The following is a 22892-nucleotide window of genomic DNA, read 5'->3' on the forward strand; positions in this document are numbered from 1 at the left end:
ATCCTCACACATCTTTCCCAACCTACTCATGGCTCAGAAGTCACCTTTACCAAAACAAATAAAAATCTCTTCTCCCGGAGCCTGTATTCTCAGTAAAATAGAGTCACTGATTACTTTTCATTACTATATATATGTATGTCAAGAGCTGATTCATACTTTCAACATAAGTGTCCTTCCAATTGTAGTAAAAACGTATCTTGGTTCACATACTTAATAGCAAGTGACTCAGACATCACTAGATGTCTATCGATGTCCTTCAATAAAAGAATTTTGCCAAATCATATTCTTCTTCTTCTCTGACCATGATATGCCACCATCACCTTTGTGGCTGGTATACTCTTCCTCAATGGTGTGAGTCCTACCTGTTTTTCCTACAAGGAGGACATTCTGAATGATGCAGCTGTGGTGAAAGAGAACAGTGGTTAGGAGTATGTGCAGAAGGCTGGCCTACGGGGGGCAGGTCCCAGCTCTGGCATTCCCCAGCTGTGTGACCTCCAGGGAGTGACTCAGGCACTCAGTGGCTTGAGTTCCCTTTCTTATTAAATGAAAATAATACTAGACACTCATTCACAGGATTCTTGTACAGATACAGTTAATATATTTAAAAGTGCCCAAACATTGCCTGTCACTCAGCAAAGATTATCTACTGCATTAGCAGATTTTTTTTAAATTTATTTTTTAACTTTAAGGGCAAGGGGCGCCTGGGTGGCTCAGTCAGTTAAGCATCTGCCTTCAGCTCAGGTCATGATCCTGGGTTCCTGGGATTGAGCCCCTTGTTGGGCTCCCTGCTCAGTGGGGAGTCTGCCCCTCCCCCTAACTTGTGCCCCCCTCCAAAAAAAACCTTTAAGTGCAAAAGTAATCAATTTTATATGAGAGATGATTATTTTGCTTTTGGTCTGAGAAAGAAAACACTTGACTGGTTTCACCAACAAGTCAGTGAGCTTTGTTTGAAAATGATGTGAAAGCCCCCACAGCTTCATGCCAATACGTGACAATGTTTCGAAATACACGACACATCAGGGAATAGGGGCAAATGAAAAACTAAACCAACAGGATCCAATTTTCAGATAATGATTCTATTCACACTTTTCCTCTTGGCTGGTTTACACAATTATTATACTCAGGTCTGTGCTAACCTTTGAGACTATTTATCATTAATAGCTATGATAGTCTTCTCAGTTTTAGAATTTACTGTTTTCATGATATGCTTATGCTTTAATGAGCTACTTTTAATCCTTAAGATCCACCTATATAACCCAACCATAATATGTAATATTAGAATATGCTAAAATATAACCGACCCCTAAAAACATAAAGTGCAAATTTAGCAAGTACAAGAACATAGAAATAATATTATAGTTGGTTAGGACAAATCAACCGGGGCAGTCCTTATGATACAAGATACATGAGCTGCCTTTAGAACACATCATTTTTAAGGATGAAATGTCACTGAAAATCATAATTAATATGCTAAAGACTAGTGTGTCCCATTCTCCAAGGTGCCTCCGCTTCAGGGCTCCTATCCCTAACAATCTGTGGGGAGACAGTTCTAAGTCAACCGGTAACAATGAACACGAACTGGCTATTAGGTGATGTTGAGGAATTATGATTAATTTTAAGTGGTATGGGAGTGGCACGCAAAAGTCCTTATCTGTAGAGATTAGAATGGTATGTAAGGGCGAAATGATCATACGGCTGGGATCTCCTTTTAAAAACACCAAACCAAACCCACACACATAAAAGCATGAGGTGAGGGGCGCCTGGGTGGCTCAGTCGTTAAGTGTCTGCCTTCAGCTCAGGTCATGGTCCCAGGGTCCTGGGATCGAATCCCGCATCGGGCTCCCTGCTCAGCGGGAAGCCTGCTTCTCCCTCTCCCACTCCCCCTGCTTGTGTTCCCTCTCTCACTGTGTCTCTCTCTGTCCAATAAATAGATAAAAAATCTTAAAAAAAAAAAAAAAAGCATGAGGTAAGTACTCGATAACTGTTGAACTGCAGGATAATTGTGGAAGCTGAGAGAAGGTATAACATGGCAACTCTTCATGCTCTTCCTTACACTTTTGTGAGTATTTGCAATGTTTCATGCTAAAAATGTCCATAAAGAGAAAATACACTTTCTTTCAAGTTATACTCAGACAGTGACTGTATATGAGGCCCCTCAAATTTAATAAATTCCAGAAACTAGAGTTAGTAAACTTAACATTCCATGATCATAATGTGGTAAAACTAAAAATTAGTAAAAAACTAGAAAATGAAACCAAACATACACAAAACATGGATCACCTGGAAATGATTTTTAAAATATTTTAAAATAGTCAACAGATACATGAAAAGATGCTCAACATCACTCATCATTGGGGAAGTGCAAGTCAAAACCACAATGAGATATCACCCTATCCCTCTCAGAATGGCCAGAATCAAAAAGACAAGAAACAGCAAGTGCTGGTGAGGATGTGGAGAAAAGGAACCGTCATGCACAGTTGGCGGGAATGCAAACTGGTGCAGCTACTGTGGAAAACGGTATGGAGATTCCTTAAAAAGTTAAGAATAAAAATGCCAAATGATCCAATAATTCCACTACTGGATTATTTACCCAAAGGAAATGAAAACACTAATTTGAAAAGATATATGCACCCCTATGTTTACAGCAGCATTATTTACAACAGTCAAGATATGGAAGCAGCCCAAGTGTCCATTGATAGATGAATAAAGAAGATGTGGTGTATATATATACACACAAAAAGGATGAGCTCTTGCTGTTTGTGCCAACATGGATGGACCTAGAGGACATTATGCTAAGTGACATAAGTCAGAGAAAGACAAATAGCATATGGTTTCACTTATATGTGGAATCTAAAAAATAAAACAAACAAAAACCAGAAACAGACCCATAAATCTGATGGTTGCCAGAGGGAAGAACGTGGGGAGATGGGCAGAATGGGTGACAGGGAGTGGGAGGTACAGGCTTCCAGTTATTGAATAAGTCACAGGAAGAAAAGGTACAGCATAGGGAATAGAGTCAATAATTGTACTAGGGTTGTATGGTGAGAGACGGTAGCTACACTGTGGTGAGGACAGCATATAGACTTGTTGAATCACTATCCTGTACCCCTGAAACTAATGTAATATTGTGTGTCAATTATATGTCAACTAAAAAAAAAGAAATAATAAACACTTTTAAATTGGAAAACATATTTTTAAACAACTTTCTGGGAAAGAGGAAATTTAAACATAAAACTAATTAAATGATAATATATCAGGTCTTACAGATAGAGCTAAAGTAGTTCTAAAAAAAATTCCATATCCATTATTAATAAATATGAAAGAAAAAAAATGCATGAAGCACCCAATATGAGAAGTTGGAGAAAAGATAATCTCCTGCTTGTTTCTGCTCTTTCCATTGCAAAAGGAACTGATGAAGATAAAAGGCAAAATTAATAAATGAGAAATAAGAAAATGGTGGAACAAATAAATCAGAGAGCTGGTTCACTGAGGAAAAAAACAGTAAAATGCATCATTAACTAAAGTTGATAAAGAAAAAAGAGAGTGAGCACAAATCAAATTCACAAAATAAGAAATGGTAAGAGGGGAATGACTAAAGACACAGGGGAAATGAAAAGAAACATAAGAGATTACTTTGTTCAGTTCTATTCAATTAAATTTGAGAACCTGTATGATTTTCTAGGAAAATACAAATCACCCAAACTGATTCCACAGAAGATACAAAATAAAAACACATCAATTGTTATGCAGAACTAGAGAAAGTTGTTGAAGAGTTATGAGCCAACAAATACCTCCTCTTAGATATCTTCACAGGGAAATTCAACCTGAACAGATTAATTCCCATGGTATTAGACTGTTCCAAAATATGGGAAAAGAAGGTTATCTTGCTGAGGCAAACATTATACTCACACTGAACTGATTAGTACCATTCTCAGAATTGATAGCTCAAAAGAGAAAAAAAATTACACGAGCATCTTGATCCCTGCAAAGAAGTAATTCCACTTATATATTTTTTAACATCTACTCTTGATTTTGAAAGTACTCTTCTTAACACAATGGAAATGGATGGATACCTCCTTAATGTGCTCAAATGTATCTACCTCATCGCATGCATAAATAGAAACTCAGTGGAAGCATTCCCAGTAAATTCAGGAACATTAAGGATGTCCAGTATCACCACTCCCAGGAAATTTCACAGGGGAGGCTTTGCAGAAGTGTGGTCCCCTCCCCATCACATGACTGCCAGTTTGAGGGCAGTGGCCCAGATGTAACAGCTAATCCTCACACAAGAAGAAATTGTCCCATGTGCCATCTCAAAAGGACACTGGATCTTCCATGATTCTATATGTCCTTTACCAAACATTATATCCAGTGTGCTTAAATACCACTGATGTACTGATAAAAACAGGTAGCCTTATTTTTGTATAATATTCTCACAATATCAGTTTGTCAGTAGAATGCCAAATATCATTTTGAATTTTTAAAACAAGATCACTAACTACCCCCTACGATTCCATCCTGAACTCCATATAAAATTGGAAACAACAATCATACATGAGGTTAGCCCATACTCTGAATATTTTATCTCACTAGCTTGAGGGTCTTTTTCCTCCTTCCTCAGCTTTATCATAACCTCTTTTTCACACTCACCTATTTTTCACCCTTTCTTGTCCACTCATTCCTTTGTTCCCCCATACCCTGCTTATGAGATTGTGCCAATTTTGCTATGGCCTAATAATTAAACCACTACCATCTTCTAACCAGGAAGCTACCAGATAAGCGGGGTGCCTGGGTGGCTCAATCGGTTAAGCATCTGCCTTTGGCTCAGGTCATGATCCCAGGGTCCTGGGATCGAGCCCCGCATCAGGCTCCCTGCTGCAGGGAGCCTGCTTCTCCCTCTCCCACTCCCCCTGCTTGTGCCAGCTCTCTCGATCTGTCAAATAAATAAATAAAATTAAAAAAAAAAAAAAAGGAAGCTACCAGACAAGCAAAAATAAAACTCTGGGAGCCTCTGGACCCTATAAGGCCAATGGATCTGAATACTTGGAGTGTGAGGCTTCTATTATTTCCTCTCTAAACATGTCTATAGTTTCACATGACTGTAATAGAAGATTGCCAACTGACTTTAGATTCAAATTTGACTGTAGACCTTCCAGTTCCTAGTATCAGGGTGCAGTACAAGCCCTGAGCACATTTAGGATGGAATACAAACTGGAAAACTCATGGCAGGTGGTGTGAGGCAGGTCAGGGGCTAGCATGATTTACATTTCCAAAGGGCTGGCAGCTATAAATGCAATCCCAGGGTCCCCATAATTTGCTTGGAGGAAAATGATTAAAGCCTGAAGATAGTACTTTAAGAAAGAATGTCTAGGTTTAGCAGTCTTCAGGATGTGACATAAGAAGGGCCTTCACCTCTTTACCACACCGTGGCACACTGGCAAGGATCATTCCATTCCTGGTGCTAGGATCAAAGCTGTGCGATCTGAAATGGTCCCGGGAAGTGACATGGTGACTAATTAAGATCTCTATCCACAATCAATTATAGATACCCTTTAAGAAAGGGCTAATTCCCCCAGATGAAGACACAATTCACAAAAGCACCTCTTACAGATGGGTCAAGAAAGCCTCTCTTCAAATCCATTAACCTATTCTGAATTTGTTAATGGCCACACAAAAGATAAACTTCCCTGATATTTTCTATGTCCCTTTGAGAATCCATCTTTCATGTCACCTTTTATGACAATTTTGATCTTGCCCTATGATTCCCTAAAATGAAAACATAAATTTAAAACTCTATATGCACCAAAAACAAAAAGGGGGGGTTTCTTGGGAGGATCCATACCCTGATCCTCTCCCAAGACAGTGACTTATTTTAAATGAAATGTGTACAGAATATTAGAGAATCATGACTCTTTGTAATGCACTTGGTGTGGTATTTTCATTAAAAATTTTATTAGAAACTATAGTCTTCCCTCAGGGTTTCCCCAACGAGGCAACAAATGAGTGTCTTATTTTCCGAGAATTAATGAACACAACATAGAAGATAAGTGATAAAAAAGCCAAAACGAGGAAAGTCCACGTTGAGGAAGAAAAAAAGCTACCACAACAAAGTCAACTTGGACAGATTAGCCTCACAACACACTCACTATACACGTAACCTCAGCCCCACGTGCTTGCTGCTGAGCTGACTACTGATCTCTCCACACCTCTTTGCGTAAAGCTGTAATTCTGAAAACTTTAAATAGTTCTTCAGTGCTGCCTGGAAAAACCATCTTATCTGATTTCTCATTCAAATGTGATGTAAGGAACACACACACAGACTCCTATGTAGAGGGTAAGTGAAGCAATTATGTATTATGAAGGGAACAGAAGTGTGACCTTTACAAACCCCACTGGCTATCCCTATTCATTTCTTTCAGTGATGCAAAGATGCGCACACAACAACTGGGGTTGCGTACAAACACTCTTTTCAATATTCAGGCAAAACATTCAGGTTTTAGTCATTCAGAAAGGGGTGTTTAGAAGAATAAAAATATCCAGTGCTTCAGTGAGGCCAGGTCTTTCATGCATCAGCTGGTGGGAGAATAAATTGGTCCAATCTTTCCAGAAGCTGTTTGACGATGGGTACAGAAAATCTTAAAAGTGTGTATCATTTAAACCAAAAATTTCTGAGAATTTATTCTAAGAAAATAATCAAGGATGATGACAAGTGCTTACTAGTAGTAACAACAGCACGAGCAGTAACAACAATAGCTAATATGTATTGAACTCTGGGCTAGGCACTGCTCTAGGTAAGCAGAGCTGTGCACTGCGGTGGGGCCTATAGAGTGAAAAACGGGAAAAACCTAAACATCCAGTAATAGATTGATTGAGGAAGCTCTAGGAAATCATTTACTAAGGACCGAGTCAGCCCTTATAAATACACAAATACGTGTTTACACATGTAAAGATGGAACAAAAAAGTATTACATAACTAGATGACATGATTCCATTTATATTTAATATAAAATAAAATTGTATTTTAAAAATATAAATTTGTTTTTCATTTTCCTACATGAACTTGTATTGCTACTACTTATGTACTATAAAACCAATAAAAGTCTTTGAACTCTAGATGGTTTTTTAAAGATAGTTCTTTCTTTCTTTTTTTTTTTTAAAGATTCACCTATTCATTTTAGAAAGAGAGCGAGAGACCAAGTGCAGGGCAGAGGGAGAGGGAGAGAGAATCTCAAGTAGACTCTGCACTGAGCATGGAGCCCAACGTGGGGTGCAATCCCACGACCCTGAGATCACGATCTGAGCTGCAACCAAGTGTTGGACATTCAACCAACTGAGCCACCCAGGTGCCCCTAAGATGGCCATTTCTTTTAAAAAAGATATTTGTAGCAATTACACAAATCTAAAATGTCAAGCATATGACCAAATATATGAAGATAAATAAGATGCACTAAACAGATTATCTGTAATTCTTGATACTGAACATTCAGTGGTTTAGATAGTTACAGTGTGGAACTACACATTTTTTATGAATCAGAAAGCAATGCAATTTGTATCTTTTCTGCAATCTTGGTGGTTTGTTCCTTTAAGGATAACAATTTTGGAGGTTCTGGTTTTAGTCAACATCACTGATTCTGCCACTTCCAACTTGCTATTAAATCTCTATGAAGGTGCAGAAAAGGTATGACAATACATTGAAAGTTAGGTTCTCACATGTTAAAACCTGTAACACAGTATGATATTGGCACAGGAATTGTCAATGGAATAAAACAGTGAGTCCTGAAAATAGACTCAAGTATATATGGGAATTTATTATTAGACAAAAGCAATTGTCCAAGAATTTTAATTTAGTGGAAAAAAGAGGAATTTTTAAATGAACTGAATTAGAATAGCTGGTTTTTAATTTGGAACAAAACAGAGTTGGACCCTTATATAATACCACATATAAAAACTAAATCCCAGATCCAAAACTTTTTTGAAGAAACACAAAGATACAAAGAAAAAAGATAAGACATATTAAGTGGAAAATTTCATGTTGAAGAGTACACCACAAATGAACTCAAATGACAAATGACAGCTTAGGAAAAATAATTACAATACATAAAGATAAATGCTCCCACAAATTCATAAGAAAAAGATAAACAACCCAATAGAAAAGTGGGCCAAGGGTACAAATAAGCAAATAACAGAAGAGGCAACCCAAAAAGGCCAATAAATACGCCCTCATGAAGAGTCATGAGAATACAAAATTAAAGTAGAAATGAGATACCATTTCTTACTGATAAGAATGGAAAAAATTCAAAAGCCTGGTAAAAGTCACCGCAGTTAAAAAAAAAAAAATGGGGAAAAAAAGTTCACTTACACTGTGGGCTACACAATGTGAATGGTGAATATGTATGATGATTACAAACATATACACCCTTCAAGCAATAATCTTGCTCATGGGAGTCCAGTGCACAGAATGAAGACATTAGCATAGAAGTATCCAGGGCATAGGATGAAGTATTCCTACATGTATAAGGAAGTCTATTACAGTTACAGGAAGACTGTGGGAGTGTCCAGAAAGGAGTTAACACAGCAGGCCTGAAACTGTATCCTTAGAAAGGCCTGCTTCCAAGGTTGGCCCTTGGCCAGTGTCTGCGAACTTGACTGGGAAACAGTTTCACATGCTGATATAAAACTTTCCCTAAATGATAAGAGTGGCTAAATGTGGTTACACTGCTTGTGCAAACAGTGGGGTTTATGCTGCATACCTGATGTCCTTCTTCGAGTCTGGGATTTTGGCAAATGTTGTGCAGAGGGTGCCTACATAACTGGTCCCCAGTAACAACTTTGAGCACTGAGTCTCTAATGAGCTCCCCTGGTAGACAACACTTAGCCTATGTTGTCACAATTCATTTCTGCAGGAATTAAGCATGTCCTGTGCAACTCCATTGGGAGAGGACTCTTGGAAGCTTGCTCCTGGTTTCCTCTGGGTTTTACCCCCTGTGCCTTTTCCCTTTGCTGATTTTGCTTTGCATCTTTTTGCTGTAATAAATTTAATTCATGAGCACAACTATATGCTGAGCCCCATGCATCCTTTTAGTGATTCACCAAAGCTGGAAGTGGTCTTGGGGACCCTTAGACATAGGTGGTGGGGAGGAGATGTGGGCAGAGAAGGTAAATGTGGGGAAAAAATTACCAAAATACTATAAAAAAAGAGAAAGGTGCTCATAAAAAATCACCATGTGAACCACGATCTCAATATTATAGTACATATATTTGTCTATATGCACAGAAAGATATTAGAAAGGATGGCCACCACAACATTAATAGTTTGTTACCTCTGGATAGTGGGATTTTAGGTGATTTTCCACAGTTTCTCTTATAATTTTCGGTATGGTTTGAATTTGTTTTTGCAGTAAGTACACTTTAATTGTATAATCAGAAAAAAAAGATAAAGCTATTTTTTTATTTAAAAGGGAAAAATAAAAGTCAATTGTTGGAGATTCTGGTTTAAAATAACATCTCCTGGGGCACCTGGGTGGCTCAGTTAGTTAAGTGTCTGCCTTCGGCTCAGGTAGTGATCCCAGAGTCCTGGGATCGAGCCCCACATGGGGCTCCCTGCTCAGTGGGGAGCCTCCTTCTCTCTCCCTCTGCCTGCTGCTCTGCCTACTTGTGCTCTGTCAAATAAATAAAATCTTAAAAAAAATAACATCTGATGCTCCCTCCCCTAACTTCCTGTTCCATTCCTATAAGGTTACAGAAAAAAATAAAAACACATAGCACATGAAAACTTAGGTGACTGATGACCTATTCCCAGAAGCTGAGAGAAACTTCCAATACTTTTTATGGCCTGTGGAGTTGGTTTAAAAAACAAATCAGTATATCGCCTATATCATACCCTAGAATGGTCTGCCTGAGAATTCAGAGAAAGATCCTTATTTCCTGCTCCACTGCTTTATGGTTCAGTAATGCAAGATCTCCATCACAGAGCACCCTGGACATTCTTTCCCCCATGGCAAGGGTGACAGCTTTTGAAGTAGTCATTCCTCTTTTAGAACCTCCCTTTTCTACGTAGAAATTGTAATTTCTCACCAGAAGGAAAGCAGAGGCGCTGTAGAGAGGACAGAAAAAGGAAGAGCCGTAGTAGGTGTGCATACCTCCTATGCAAGAGCTGGCCACTGGGGCTGGGGGCACCATCTTTGACTAGTAGAACTGTGGCAGATTAAAGTCTGTGGGACACATCGTCCACTGTGGAAGAAGTGAACAAATTGCCACTGGAGACTGAAGACCAGGATTCTACCAGCTACCAAGTGGGCAGAAAGTGAGTTCAGGGTAGGGCGACCATACAATGTGTTATCCATAATTATCCATAGCAAAAGTGACACTTTTGAGAGCGAAAGGGGTATGAGAGACAACAGTGATAAACCAGGACTGTCCCAAACAAATGGAGAGGGTTGGTCACTCTCCTTCAGGGCCAAACCCTGAGCCCGAGTCAATTTCTTGAATAGGTATGAAGTAGAAAAACAAACTATCAGATCTGCCAAAAGAATAGTAACAACAACAAAACACCACTGGTAAGTACTGAAGATCAAAAGAAAGGATTTAAATATACAGAAGAACAGATATATGAAAATAATTGACCATGGCAGACAGAAAACAGACACCCAACCTGCATAAAACAGAACTGAGTAAAAGCAGTACAAAAGGAGCCAGTTAATACAAGGAAACTGTTTCAGGATGAAATAGAATTTAGTATTCCACTCCGAAAGATTTTCTGAGTTCTAGGCAAAATAAATAGAAGACAGCAAAACTTAGAAACATGTTGGCGATTGGAAGGAAAGAGAAAACCTTCATTATTTGCAAATGAAATAACCATTTGCCCAGAAAAACTAACAGAATCAACAAAGGTTGCATTCTGGATATGGATAAACCAACATAAGCTCATATTATTTCTCTGTACCAACACTGGCATGTAGAATAAAAAATTCACAGCAGTAACAAAAACAATGAGATATCTAGGAATTAACCATGAATTCACACAGCCTCTCTAAATCTAAAGGTCAAAGAAATGATTTAAATAAGCCCATTCTGTACTCTTAAGATGATTTAATATTGTAAAAATGTTAATTCTTTCAAATTAATCTATAAATTCAATGCCATCCTAATAAAAATCATTGTTGAATTTAATGAACCCAATAAACACACATTAACATTTATATTACAAAATAAAGGTCTATGTGTAGGTTAATCCATCTGCATAAAGAAGAGTAAGAAGATGACTTATCCTACCATACACTAAGACATACTGCAACTGAAACTATGTGGCATCAATGTAAAAATGGGCAACTGTATAAATAAACATTCAGACTATATGCACATGATAACATATGATAGAGGTGGCAACGCAAATCAATGGGAAAAGGACACACTGTTCAGTAGATGGTTCTGAGAAAATGGTTCACCATATGGGATAAAATGAAACCGGATTCCTATGTAAAACCACATATATAGGTAAGTTCTAAATGGATTCAAGACCTAAATGTGGAAGATAAAAGTATACAGTTCAGAGGAGAAAACAGAGGCTAGTATTTTTGTGACCTGGAGACAAAGAAAGCCCTCTTCAACAAAATGTAAGACAAAGAATTGAAGAATTTGATAATGTCAAAATTAAGGATTCCCTTCAGGGCACCTGGGTGGCTCAGACAGTTGGGTGTCCGACTCTTGGTTTTGGCTCAGGTCGTGATCTCAGGGTCATGAGATCAAGCCCTGTGTCAGGCTCCATACCTGCTTAAGAGTCTCTCTCCCTCTGCCACCCTTTCCTTCTCTAAAAAAAAGAAAAAAAAAAAAGAATATATTTTAAATGTCTAATGTAAATAGGTGATTAATGTCCAAAATACTCAAGGAATTCCTGCTAATCAACAAGAAAATGATACCAGCTCCAGGAGAAAAATGGACAAAGGACATGAACTGGCAGTTTACAGGAAGACCCAAAGAGCAAATAAGCATTTAATGAGATGCTCAGTTTCAATGGTAACCAGAGAAACACAAAGTAAAACAGCAGTGAGATATCATTATACCGAGGCGCCTGGGTGGCTCAGTCATTAAGCGTCTGCCTTCGGCTCAGGTCATGATCCCAGGGTCCTGGGATCGAGCCCTGCATCGGGGTCCCTGCTCAGCAGGAAGCCTGCTTCTCCCTCTCCCTCTGCTCGTGCTCTCTCTCTCTCAAATAAATAAATAAATCTTAAAAAAAAAAGATATCATTATACCTATTAGTCTTGCAAAATTGAGGTGGCTGGATGTTACTAGTCAGGATGTAGGCACATAGTAACTCTCTTAGTGAGCTGGTGCAAACAGACAGTCCTTTTGGGGAGGAAATGGGCACTACTTATACCAGTCAGGTCTACGTACACCATCTGACCCAGCAGCTTTTCTCTTGGTATACATCCCATAGAAAATATACCTCTCGCAGAGGAACAAGATTTTTAAAAAGATACATACATAATTTTTTAAATATTAAAATGGTTCATATGGAAGGCATGGAAATGGGTATGGTGGATAAAAAGAAAAACATGACTGAGTGAATGATGAATGAATAATGAATGATTGCTACTATGATTTAATGAGCTTCAAGTTAGCACCCCACTCCTCATTCAAGTGCTGGTGCTGGTTATGATGGGTGAGCAGGGGGTTTTAAACACGTCGACAAAACTTCTGAATTACAAGATTTAAAAAAAGTCCTTTACCCAGTAAGGCTGAGGGAAAAAACCCAGCTAATTACAAGAGACAAAAAATTGGCTACTTCAGACATCTCCCCAACTTTAAATACTGGAAGATAAAATGTCTTGAGTTTTGAGGATAGAGTAATTTTGAGCTCAGGCAGCCAAATAAATTTTCCATGTGTGAAGGCAACAGAGAACATTCTAAGATAGGCATAGATACAAAGAATATACCATCGTGAACAATGCTTGAATGAAAGAAAACATCCAGCAAAATTTTAAGAACATAAAAGCAAGACCTGATCCCTATATAAAATATAAAATTACCTTTTGTAGAAAGAGGACAATCCTTATGAGCACTTGGGCACGGAGTTCCTCCAAGGTAAACAGTGTTCGGGGTGTTCGAATGAAAATTTTGGTTTTCCCATAAGCTACATCATCCTGAAAACCACAATGTTCAATCAGCTTCTTGACAGCCTCTTTGTCTGAAGGGAGATCATGGTTGGGCCAGGTGAATTCAGAGATCATCTTGTATCTGTGTGAAAAATGAACAGGGTACAAGTTAAGGGAGAAAAACCTTATGGTCTCAATAGATGCAGAAAGACTATTTAATAAATGCAAGACACTTCATAAATAGAAAAAAAAAACCTTAGTAATGAATTCTGTTCACTAACCTGATAAGAGATGTAGAAAAAGACTTTAATAAGATACAACACTCCTCATGATAAAGACTTACTAAACTAGGGATAGAAGGGTTCTTCCTTAATCTAGTACAGACTAATTTACCAAGAACCTACAGCAAATATCATTTATAAATGGGTAACCTTTACAAATTCTCTATATGCAAAGAAACAAGATAAGGATCCCTCGATCATGGTTTTCCAGCCAGTACAGTGAGACCAATAAATAAGCTGGTATGATTGGGGAAGGAATAAAACTCATATTATTTATGATTCACTTCAAAGGAAATGAAGCAGATCTTCAGATGAAAACTATTATCACTAAAAGAAAACTAAGCATATAAGTTCAGTACACAAAAACCAATTGTGTTTCTAGGCGCAAGCAGCCATGTTGGCCTTTCATAAGGCAGCTTGTCATACACCAGCTTCTTCATGAGTGAAAACAAGCAAGATGGAAGTCACAGGGTCACAGCCTCCTTTCAAAAGTGATATTCTATTACTTTTGCCAAATTCCATTTTGCTAGAAGCAAATCACTAGGGCCAGCCCACATTCAAAAGAAGGGGACGGCAAAGGGCAGGAGTGCCAAGAGGTGGGATCACTGTGACCATCTGAGAAGGCTGCCAACCACAGCACTGCCCCCCACACCCCGGTGCCAAGTTGTTTAATACATGTAGCCAAATTCAGTCGTTTCTTTCATATATTACATCGGAATTTTAATCCATACAAGAAAGGCGCTCTTCCCACTCGGGTTACAGAGTAATTTACCTATGTGTTCTTCTAGTAGTTGGATGTTTTCATTGTTTACATTTAAATCTTTCATCCACTTGGGGTTTATTTTGGTATACGGTATGAGGTATGCATCCAATTTTATCTTTTGACAAGTGGCCACCCAGTTGTTCCAACACTATTTACTAAAAAGTCCATCTTTCACCCTGTGATTTAATATGGCATTTTAATCATATACTACATTTTCATATGTACTTCAGTGTATTTCTAGACATTCTGGTCTGTTTCATTGCTCTGTCTGTCCGTCTCTGCATCAGTCCTATGTGGTTTTATTTTTATTTATTTATTAAGATTTTTAAAAATTTATTTGACAGAGAGAGAGACAGCGAGAGAGGGAACACAAGCAGGGGGAGTGGGAGAGGGAGAGGCAGACTCCCCCACTGAGCAGGGAGCCTGACATGGGGCTCAATCCCAGGACCCTGGGATCATGACCCAAGCTGAAGGCAGTTGTCCAACCGACTGAGCTACCCAGGGGCCCCAATCATAGATGTCTTAGTATATTTTAGTATCTGGTGGTCTCTCCTCATCCTTTTCTTTTTAAAAGGTTTTTCTAGCTATTCCTGCTTGTGTATTTTTCTATATGAACTTTAGAATCAATCTGTATAGTTCCAGGGGGAAAACAATCACAAAACAAACAAATCCTTACTAGTATTTTTATTGGGTTCCCACATTAAATTCATTAAATTTATCTATGATGTTGAATCATCCTATCTAAGAACAAGGGATGTCTTTCCACTTGTTCAAGTCTACTTTTGTGCCTCCTGGGAGTCTTTAAATGGTCTTTGTTGGGCTTCACACATTTCTTGCCGAGATACCTAAGTGGCTTCTGATCCCTTCTTCTTGATGGATCTCTCTTTTCTGAGCTTCCATGATAGCATGATCTCCCTGATGTCCGTCTGTCTCTCTGGATATTTCTTCTTGATCTCATTTGCTGGCTACTGCTCCTCCATTACTGGGCCCTCAAATGTTGGAGGACCCCAAGGCTCATATCAGGTCCTCTTCTATGTACAACCTCCCCACGTCACCTCATCTACTCCATCCACTTTATTTTTCAATTCATGAATTTTCCATAGCCCAGCTCTGAGTTCTGAGCTTTAGATGCATACATCCAATGCCCACATAAGTCTTGAGGGCGTCTTACATTTCTTTCACTTTCCCACCTCAGTGCCCACAGTTATTAGACCCAGAATCCTGGGAATTGTTATTTGATCCCTTCTCTCCTCTATCTGTCCTTCTAATTCATCATCAAATCCTATTGGGCTTACCTCTAAAATATATTTAAAATTCAACTACTCTCATTTTTACTGCCACAATCCTAATCCAAGCCACCATCAAGCTTAGTACAATAGACTCCTGAATTGTTTTCCAGTTCCTCCCCAATCCATTCTGCAAGCTCAGCTGCCACAGGACTTTTCTAGAAAGCCTTACATCATTTTTATCTTTTACTGCTCTCCCCCTTCAGCACTATACTCCAATCACATTGGCCTTCTTTAGGGTCCTGTAGTGTGGTTGTCTCTTTCTTCCTTTAGAGCCTTTGCACATGCTGTTCCCATTGCCTGGATGCTTTTTAATCTACTACTTCAAAGCCCGGCTCCTGCTTATCCTTTAGACTTTTACTGTCTTCTTTCATCAACCATCAACCTCCATTACTCCTCTCTATACATTTAAAAGCTTACTCACTTGCCAGATAGGGAGAAACCAAATGAAAGAGTTCAAATATGAAGAGAGAGATAATATCACATGAAAAAAGGAAACAAAATCAGAATCATCCCAAATTCATTATAACACTAGAATAAGAGTCAACATTTGGGCTATAATACAGGTAGTCATGGTGTGTTTGAAATTTTCGGCATACCGCAGAAGCTGGAAGCAACCCCCCACCACACTGCTCAGCCAAGGTGCTCTTCCTTTCTTCCTGATGGTAAAATGGCAAGACCCCAGTTCTCCCACAAACCAGCATCCTGAACTTGTGAATTAAAAAGCTGAACTCATCTGCTTCCTGACAACTAGTATTATCTCCCTGAAAGACTCACACAACTTTTAAGGTTATTAGAACATTTAAAATCCTTCTCTCTTTTTTCAATAAAAGAAATGAAAATAAAGAAAAGTGACAAGTAAAAATGGAGGTTCAAACCTAGCTTTAAAAAATCTGCAGAATCTAAAAGCAAAAATTTACAGTGGAAAATGTTACTTTTTCTCTTGCCAGCATCAGAACCATTAGTCCAATACACACTGTCTATCCCACCCCACGTCCCACTATTAATTAGTTCAATTGGTGTGATAGTAAAATAACACGGCCATCTCCCAATCAGAACACATTCATCTTATGTAAAGCTGAAGATAAAGACAGTCTGCAGAGTAGACATAGGCTGTTTTCCCAGACGCATATCCCACGGCCTCATACAGCACCCTTCCTGGATGATTCTAGAGAGGACCTAATCTTGACTTACATAATCATCAATCAGATAGACTTGACTTTCCACAATTCTGTCTTGTAAAAGGTAAGTTTAACACATTTATTGTGATTATTAATATGTGTCTAATGTCTCAATTTCTTTTATATTTTCTATCAGATGTGCCTTCTTGCTGTTGCTTTTTACTGTTTTTCTATTGGACAGACTGTTTTCTTTCTTTTTTTTAAATTTAATTTTATTATGTTATGTTATTCACCATACATCACATCATTAGTTTTTGATGTAGTGTTCTGTGATTCGTTGTTTGTGTATAACACCCAGTGCTCCATGCAATACATGCCCTTCTTAATACCCATCACCGGGCTAACCCATCTCCCTGTCCCCCTCCCCTCTAAAACCCTCAGTTTGTTTCTTAGGGTCCATAGTCTCTCATGGTTCATCTACCCCTCTGATTTCCCCCCCTTCATTTTTCCCCTCCTACTATCTTTTTTTTTTTTTTAACATATAATGTATTATTTGTTTCAGAGGTACAGATCTGAGATTCAACAGTCTTGCACAATTCACAGTGTTCACCATAGCACATACCCTCCCTAGTGTCTATCACCCAGCCACCCCATCCCTCCCACCCCCCACCACTCCAGCAACCCTCAGTTTGTTTCCTGAGATTAAGAATTCCCCATATCAGTGAGATCATATGATACTTGGACAGAATGAATTTTCTTTATTTCATTTTATTTTCTCCTTTGATTTGAAAGCCATCCCTTCAATTGTGAGGCACTGCACTGATGGTAGGCTCAGGAGGCAAGGGCCTGAGTCCAAACAGGGCTCCCACTTGCCATGACGTGGCTCTGTGACCTAGGGCAAGTTACTCAACCTTTGGGTGCCTCCGTTTCCTCATCTGCATAAAAATGGGAGATGCCATCTTCTCCTTATCTGGAAGTCACCTCCAGTGACTTACTACCTACTACACCGTAGGGCACTCAAATCAGTGCCTGGGATATGCAGTGAGCAACTCACAGTGTTAGCCACCATTATTATCATTGTCTTAAAATTTTTCATATATATAAAAAGTAAATTTTTTAATATATAAAAAGTATGTATATATGAAAATATATGCTTATTTTTTCCTGTCTAGTTAATTATATCTCTATCCTTCCCATAAACAGTACAAGTCTTTACTTCTCTGTACTTTTCACTCCAATTTTCATTTTTGTTTCAGATTTTTACCAGACTTTTTCCCACTTACAATGGATACATGTTTAGACTTAAAAGTTTCACTGCTTTATTTGTTCAATATTACTTTTTGCATTCCATTTTTCTCTTCTGCATTTATTTTTCCTTTTGCTCCAGAAGATTTTTCAGAGGATCTCTGAATAGTAAATTTTTTGAGCCTATATATGTCAGAAAATATTTTTATTGTACTGACACTCTTGAATGATAATTTGGCATGGAATAAAATTCTTTTTTTAAAAAAAAAAGATTTATTGATTTGAAAGAGAAAGAATTGTGAGTGGGGGAGGGCCAGAGAGTGAGAGAGAGAGAGAGAGAGAGAGAGAGAGAGGGAGAGAAAGAATCCTCAAGGAGACTCCCTGCTGAGCATGGAGCCTGATGCAGGGCTCCATCCCAGGACCCCAAGATCATGACCTGAGCCAAAATCAAGAGCCGGCTGTTCAACTAAGCCACCCAGGCGGCCTGGCATGGAATAAAGTTCTAAGTATAAAGTTCATCCCCTCTCACTGTAAAGATATTGCTGCTTTGTCTATTTGCATCAAATGCTGCTAATGAGAAGTCTGATGTCTGTATGATTCTCATTCCCTGGTAGTACTTTGTCTTTTCTTGGGAGCTCTAAGTATTTTCCTTTATCGCTAACATTCTAAAAGTGAAGATAATGTACTTAATTTCATTTTTAAAAAATTCACATGCTTTCCACTCTGTGTATTCTTTGAATTTGAAGATTTGTCTTTTTTCAGTTCAGGAAAATTCCTGGCCACTCTTTGTTCAAGTACTACTTCTCCCCTCTTCTCTCTCTTCTTTCCTTCGGGTGCTCCTGTTGAACAGCTGTTGGCACTTCTGGATCGACCTTACATACTGCCTGAGCTCTAGTATCTCCCATCTCTCTTTTTCTTTGTGATGAAATCTGCAAGAACTCTTCAACTTGATCTTCCAGTTTACTAATGTGCTTTTTAAAAGAGGTTTAGTTTAATTTTTTTAAATTGTGGTAAATTTTACATACAGTAAAATGCACACATTTAAGTATACAGTTTAACAAGTTTTGGAAAATGTATACACTCATGAAACTGACACCCCATCAAGATGCAGAACATCTCCATAATCTCAGAGAGTGCCCTCTTCTCCCTTCCCATCAGTTCCCCCACTCCAGAACTGACCACGGTTCTGATTTCTGTCTGTTCTTGAACTTCATATAAGTGGCAGCATACAGTATGTATTCTTTGGTGACTATCCTTTGTTCACATAATGTGCTATTCATTCATGTTGCTGTATCAGCCATTCATTCCCTTTAACTCTGGTTAGCAGCCACTGTGTGATTATGTGACACGTTGCTGACTCATTCTCCTGCTGATGAACAATGCTCTCTTCAGTTGTGTTTAATCTAATTTTCATTTTCCAAATCTCCATTTTTTTTTTTTTTATTTGACAGAGACAGTGAGAGCAGGAACACAAGCAGAGGGAGTGGGAGAGGGAGAAGCAGGCTTCCCGTGGAGCAGGGAGTCTGATGCGGGACTTGATCCCAGGACTCTGGGATCATGACCTGAGCCGAAGGCAGCCGCTTAACGACTGAGCCACCCAGGCGCCCTAATTATTTTTCCTAATAATTACCTGTTCTTGTTTCTGACTTCATATTCCTATTCTAGGACCATAATTCTCTCCTTTATCTCTCTGAAAATATTAAACAGGCTAATTCCAATGCCATTTACTCCTTGCTCTGGTTCCTCAGGGGGTAAGGTTTGGCATCTGCTGGGCTTACTGTCTCTTTTCCATTATCTGCTCTTTCTCAGACGTTTCACTATTATCCTATCTACTTCCACAGAGTCCTGTGTACGTCTTGGCCTTGGCTGGCCTCTTGTAACATGGCGACTTTTGCTTCATGGGTGTCAGCTGTCATGCCTATGATATCCCCCTTGCAGCTACTGAGGTGTCCCTTGTCCTGGCCATTGCGGCCACCTCCTGGTGCTGCAGCTGTGGCCAGCTCCACAGAAACAGTACATGCAGGGTGGTTTCCTGAATGGCAAAAGCAGTCTTTCCTAAAAACTGTGACCTTGGCTTACTCCTGGGTCTTCACAATTGCTTCACTTCATATTTAGGAGGGAGTCACATTTCCAAGGTTCATTGAGACTCAAATCCCTTCTTGATTCCATAGTGTGGCTGTGCATTTTCTTGGTTTTAAAGATACATAATTTACATTATTTGGGGATGTTCTTGGAGTAGAAATGGATTTAGCCTTACGCCACTAAGACCACCATATTTGAAATTCACAGGTTCCTTTGAACTTTTCTATTGTATTTTTATGTGTGTATTAGAAAACATATTCCAATCCTTATAGCATGTCTCCCATGACAAGAAACAAACACACCAAAACCTCCTGAGTCAAATGTAAAAGATATGGATGCACTTGCAAAATTCCTTGTCTCCTCCAAGTCAGGCTTGCTTACTGTTCTCTTACCTTAGCTACTTGCCACGGCTTCCCTTTGTCTCATGATAAAATATTTTCGGTTCAGCCCCATCCTATAGTTACCCTGTCCCACCCTGCTCATGCCAGTATTTAACATCTGCTGATTTTTTATGGGTGATAACAAAAAACCAAATTCTGTGACCAAGCAATTGCTAGAATTCTAAGCATAATAACAACAGACTAGAAATCTTTCTAATATAATTTGACATTGTTTGAAATCAAGACTCCGAATGCACACATCTCTACTCATGAAAACATTCCAACTCTACAGCCTCAATAAGCAAATGAAAAACCAAATCTAAAGGACAGTGTGATTTCAATAAGGAAAATGGTCAGTTTTGAGCATAACCTTTTGATCAGTGTAAAATGAAGTTTGAATTTTCCAGGCTACTGCGCTTTATTCATTCTAAGAGTCTCCATTCAGTGCAACCCCTTTCACTTCTGTGCAAAAGTAGCTGAACGCTGGTGGAGAAAACCAATAATGTTGGTGGTCTCACTGCCCATTGATAACCTCAGATCTCACACGGACACTCGGGTCTTCCTGACAGCAATCCTACCATACAAATCTGTGCTTTCCCACTCTCCAAAATGAGTATTCCCACTTCCCCTCAAACCTCCACACCACCTCCCCTCATCTCCACTCCCCCCCGCTTGGCCTCGCCTCATGCTTGGTTAAGGAAACAGAAGCAATCAGATTGGAACATCATCTTTGCCATCTGCGGACCTTTAAGCCTTTCTGTGTCTGTATTCATATTCTCTGCCTTTTGTCCTGTTGCTATGGGGGAAGTGTCCCTACTCCTACCTAACGCTGACAAACCTTCCACTTGTGCGTGGGATTCTGAGCCTTGCCTTCTCAAGGATATTATGATGATGACAATGACCTCCCTTGGTCCTGCACCTCTGGGTTCTCCCTCTGTTCTGAATCAGCCCCACCTGCGTCTGTTTCCTAGTGTCTCCTGACCTCACACCCCACATTCTTCCCTGCCCTCATTCACAGCACACATTCTTGAGTTGTCTACAGGTGCCCAGCTTCTCACTTCACTTCCCAACCTGTTCAAATCAGGCTCTGCCCAGCCATTTCTCCCTTGGCCGCTATGTTGCCAGATCTAATGCTGAAGCTTCTACCTTTGTCTTACTTGACGACTTGACTGCACAGCAATGTGCCATATGGTAACTACAGTTTTCTTCTCGAAATGATGTCTTCTCTTGGTTTCTGTGACATAACCCTTTTCTGGTATCTCCTCTATCTCATTGGTGGCTCCTTTTCTTCTCTTTGGTGGTTCCTTCATGTCAGATCACAAACCTAAGTGTTTGAATGGGCCTCGTTCTCTTCTCTATCCAGTTCTGAGACTTTATACGTCATTTCTAGACTAATGACTCCAGCATCTCTATCTCCAACCTGCACTTCTTTCTGGATATGTGTATTTAATAGCTCATTTAATATTTCTACCTAGATTTTCAGTCTACCTAAAAGTCAAGAGACAAACCTTGATTCCATCCTTGCCCCTGTTCCATGACCTCTTCCTCAAGTTTCTCTTACCCAATCTTATCTCAGCAAATGGTATATGCTTACCCATGCCAAAATCTAATTGTGATCCTTCACTCCTCTCTCTCTCCCTCTCTTATCTAGCCAATCCATGAGCAAGCCTGGTCAACCTTCCCCTAAAACATACCCAAATCTGTCCACTACCCTTGCATCTACAATCATCTCTTGTTCAAGGCACGAACAAGCCCCCTCTCCCAGGCTCCCACAGTAACATCCCTAAATGTCTCCTTGCTTCCTATCCACACAGCAGTCACAGTATCTCCTCAAACAGCCATAAGATTAGGTTGCTCCCTGCTTAAAATCCACCAATGGGTTCCTGCCAGATTTAGTCAAAATCTAAACTGTTTAGTCTGGATTATAAAACTCGACATGATCTGGCCCCGTCCACCTCTCTGATCTCATCTCACACCCCTGCCCTGTCACTGAGCAGCCTCCAGCCACACGGCTACGCTTGCTACCTAACACACCACACTCACTACCACAACTGAGCCTCTCCTTCACTGTTCCCTCTGCCCCACCTGCTGTTCCCTCTGATGTTCGCATGGCTGGCTCCTTCCTGCCATTATTATCTCCTTAGAGACTCTTCTGAGCACCCAATATTTTATCTATTTATTCATATTCTGTGGCATCTGTAGTCTCGAACACAGGAAATGTTCAGTAAATATTTTTAGATAAGTGAACAGAAGGAATTTAAAGGGACTTTATGAGTCCCAGTTGTCAACTATCATTATTATTACTAACAATAAATAACAGGAGCAATGATATCTTACATATATTGAATGACTGCTATATGCCAGGTTCCATTCTAACTGCTTTATACACACATACACACACAGACACACACACAATCTCATTTAATTCTCCAGCAACTCTAAAAAGTAGTTGTTATTATTATTACCCCATTTTTTAACACGTGAAGAAACAGAGGCATGGAAAGATAATGTAATTTGCCCATGGTCAAAAAGCCAAGAAATGGCAAAGCCAGGATTCAAATCAGGTAGACTAATTGCACGGTCTCCATGATTAACTGCTTAATATTTTGTTATTATGGTAATTACTAATATCGGTAAGGACAG

At 39.3% G+C, this 22892-nt stretch overlaps 1 protein-coding gene across 1 annotated transcript in view; it reads right to left on the reverse strand.

The window, feature by feature from the left end:
* MYO1D (myosin ID) overlaps positions 1 to 22892 on the reverse strand; it is a 358238-nt gene that overhangs the window by 171958 nt on the left and 163388 nt on the right. Inside the window, exon 16 of the mRNA XM_035027808.1 lies at positions 13026 to 13233. Within this exon, the coding sequence (XP_034883699.1) occupies positions 13026 to 13233 (208 nt within the window). The remainder of the gene's footprint in view (positions 1 to 13025; positions 13234 to 22892) is intronic.

Source organism: Mirounga leonina, unplaced genomic scaffold, assembly GCF_011800145.1.
Source record: "Mirounga leonina isolate KUSES-001 unplaced genomic scaffold, KU_Mleo_1.0 Mir_200, whole genome shotgun sequence".
In the NCBI taxonomy this organism is placed as follows: Eukaryota; Metazoa; Chordata; class Mammalia; order Carnivora; family Phocidae; genus Mirounga; species Mirounga leonina.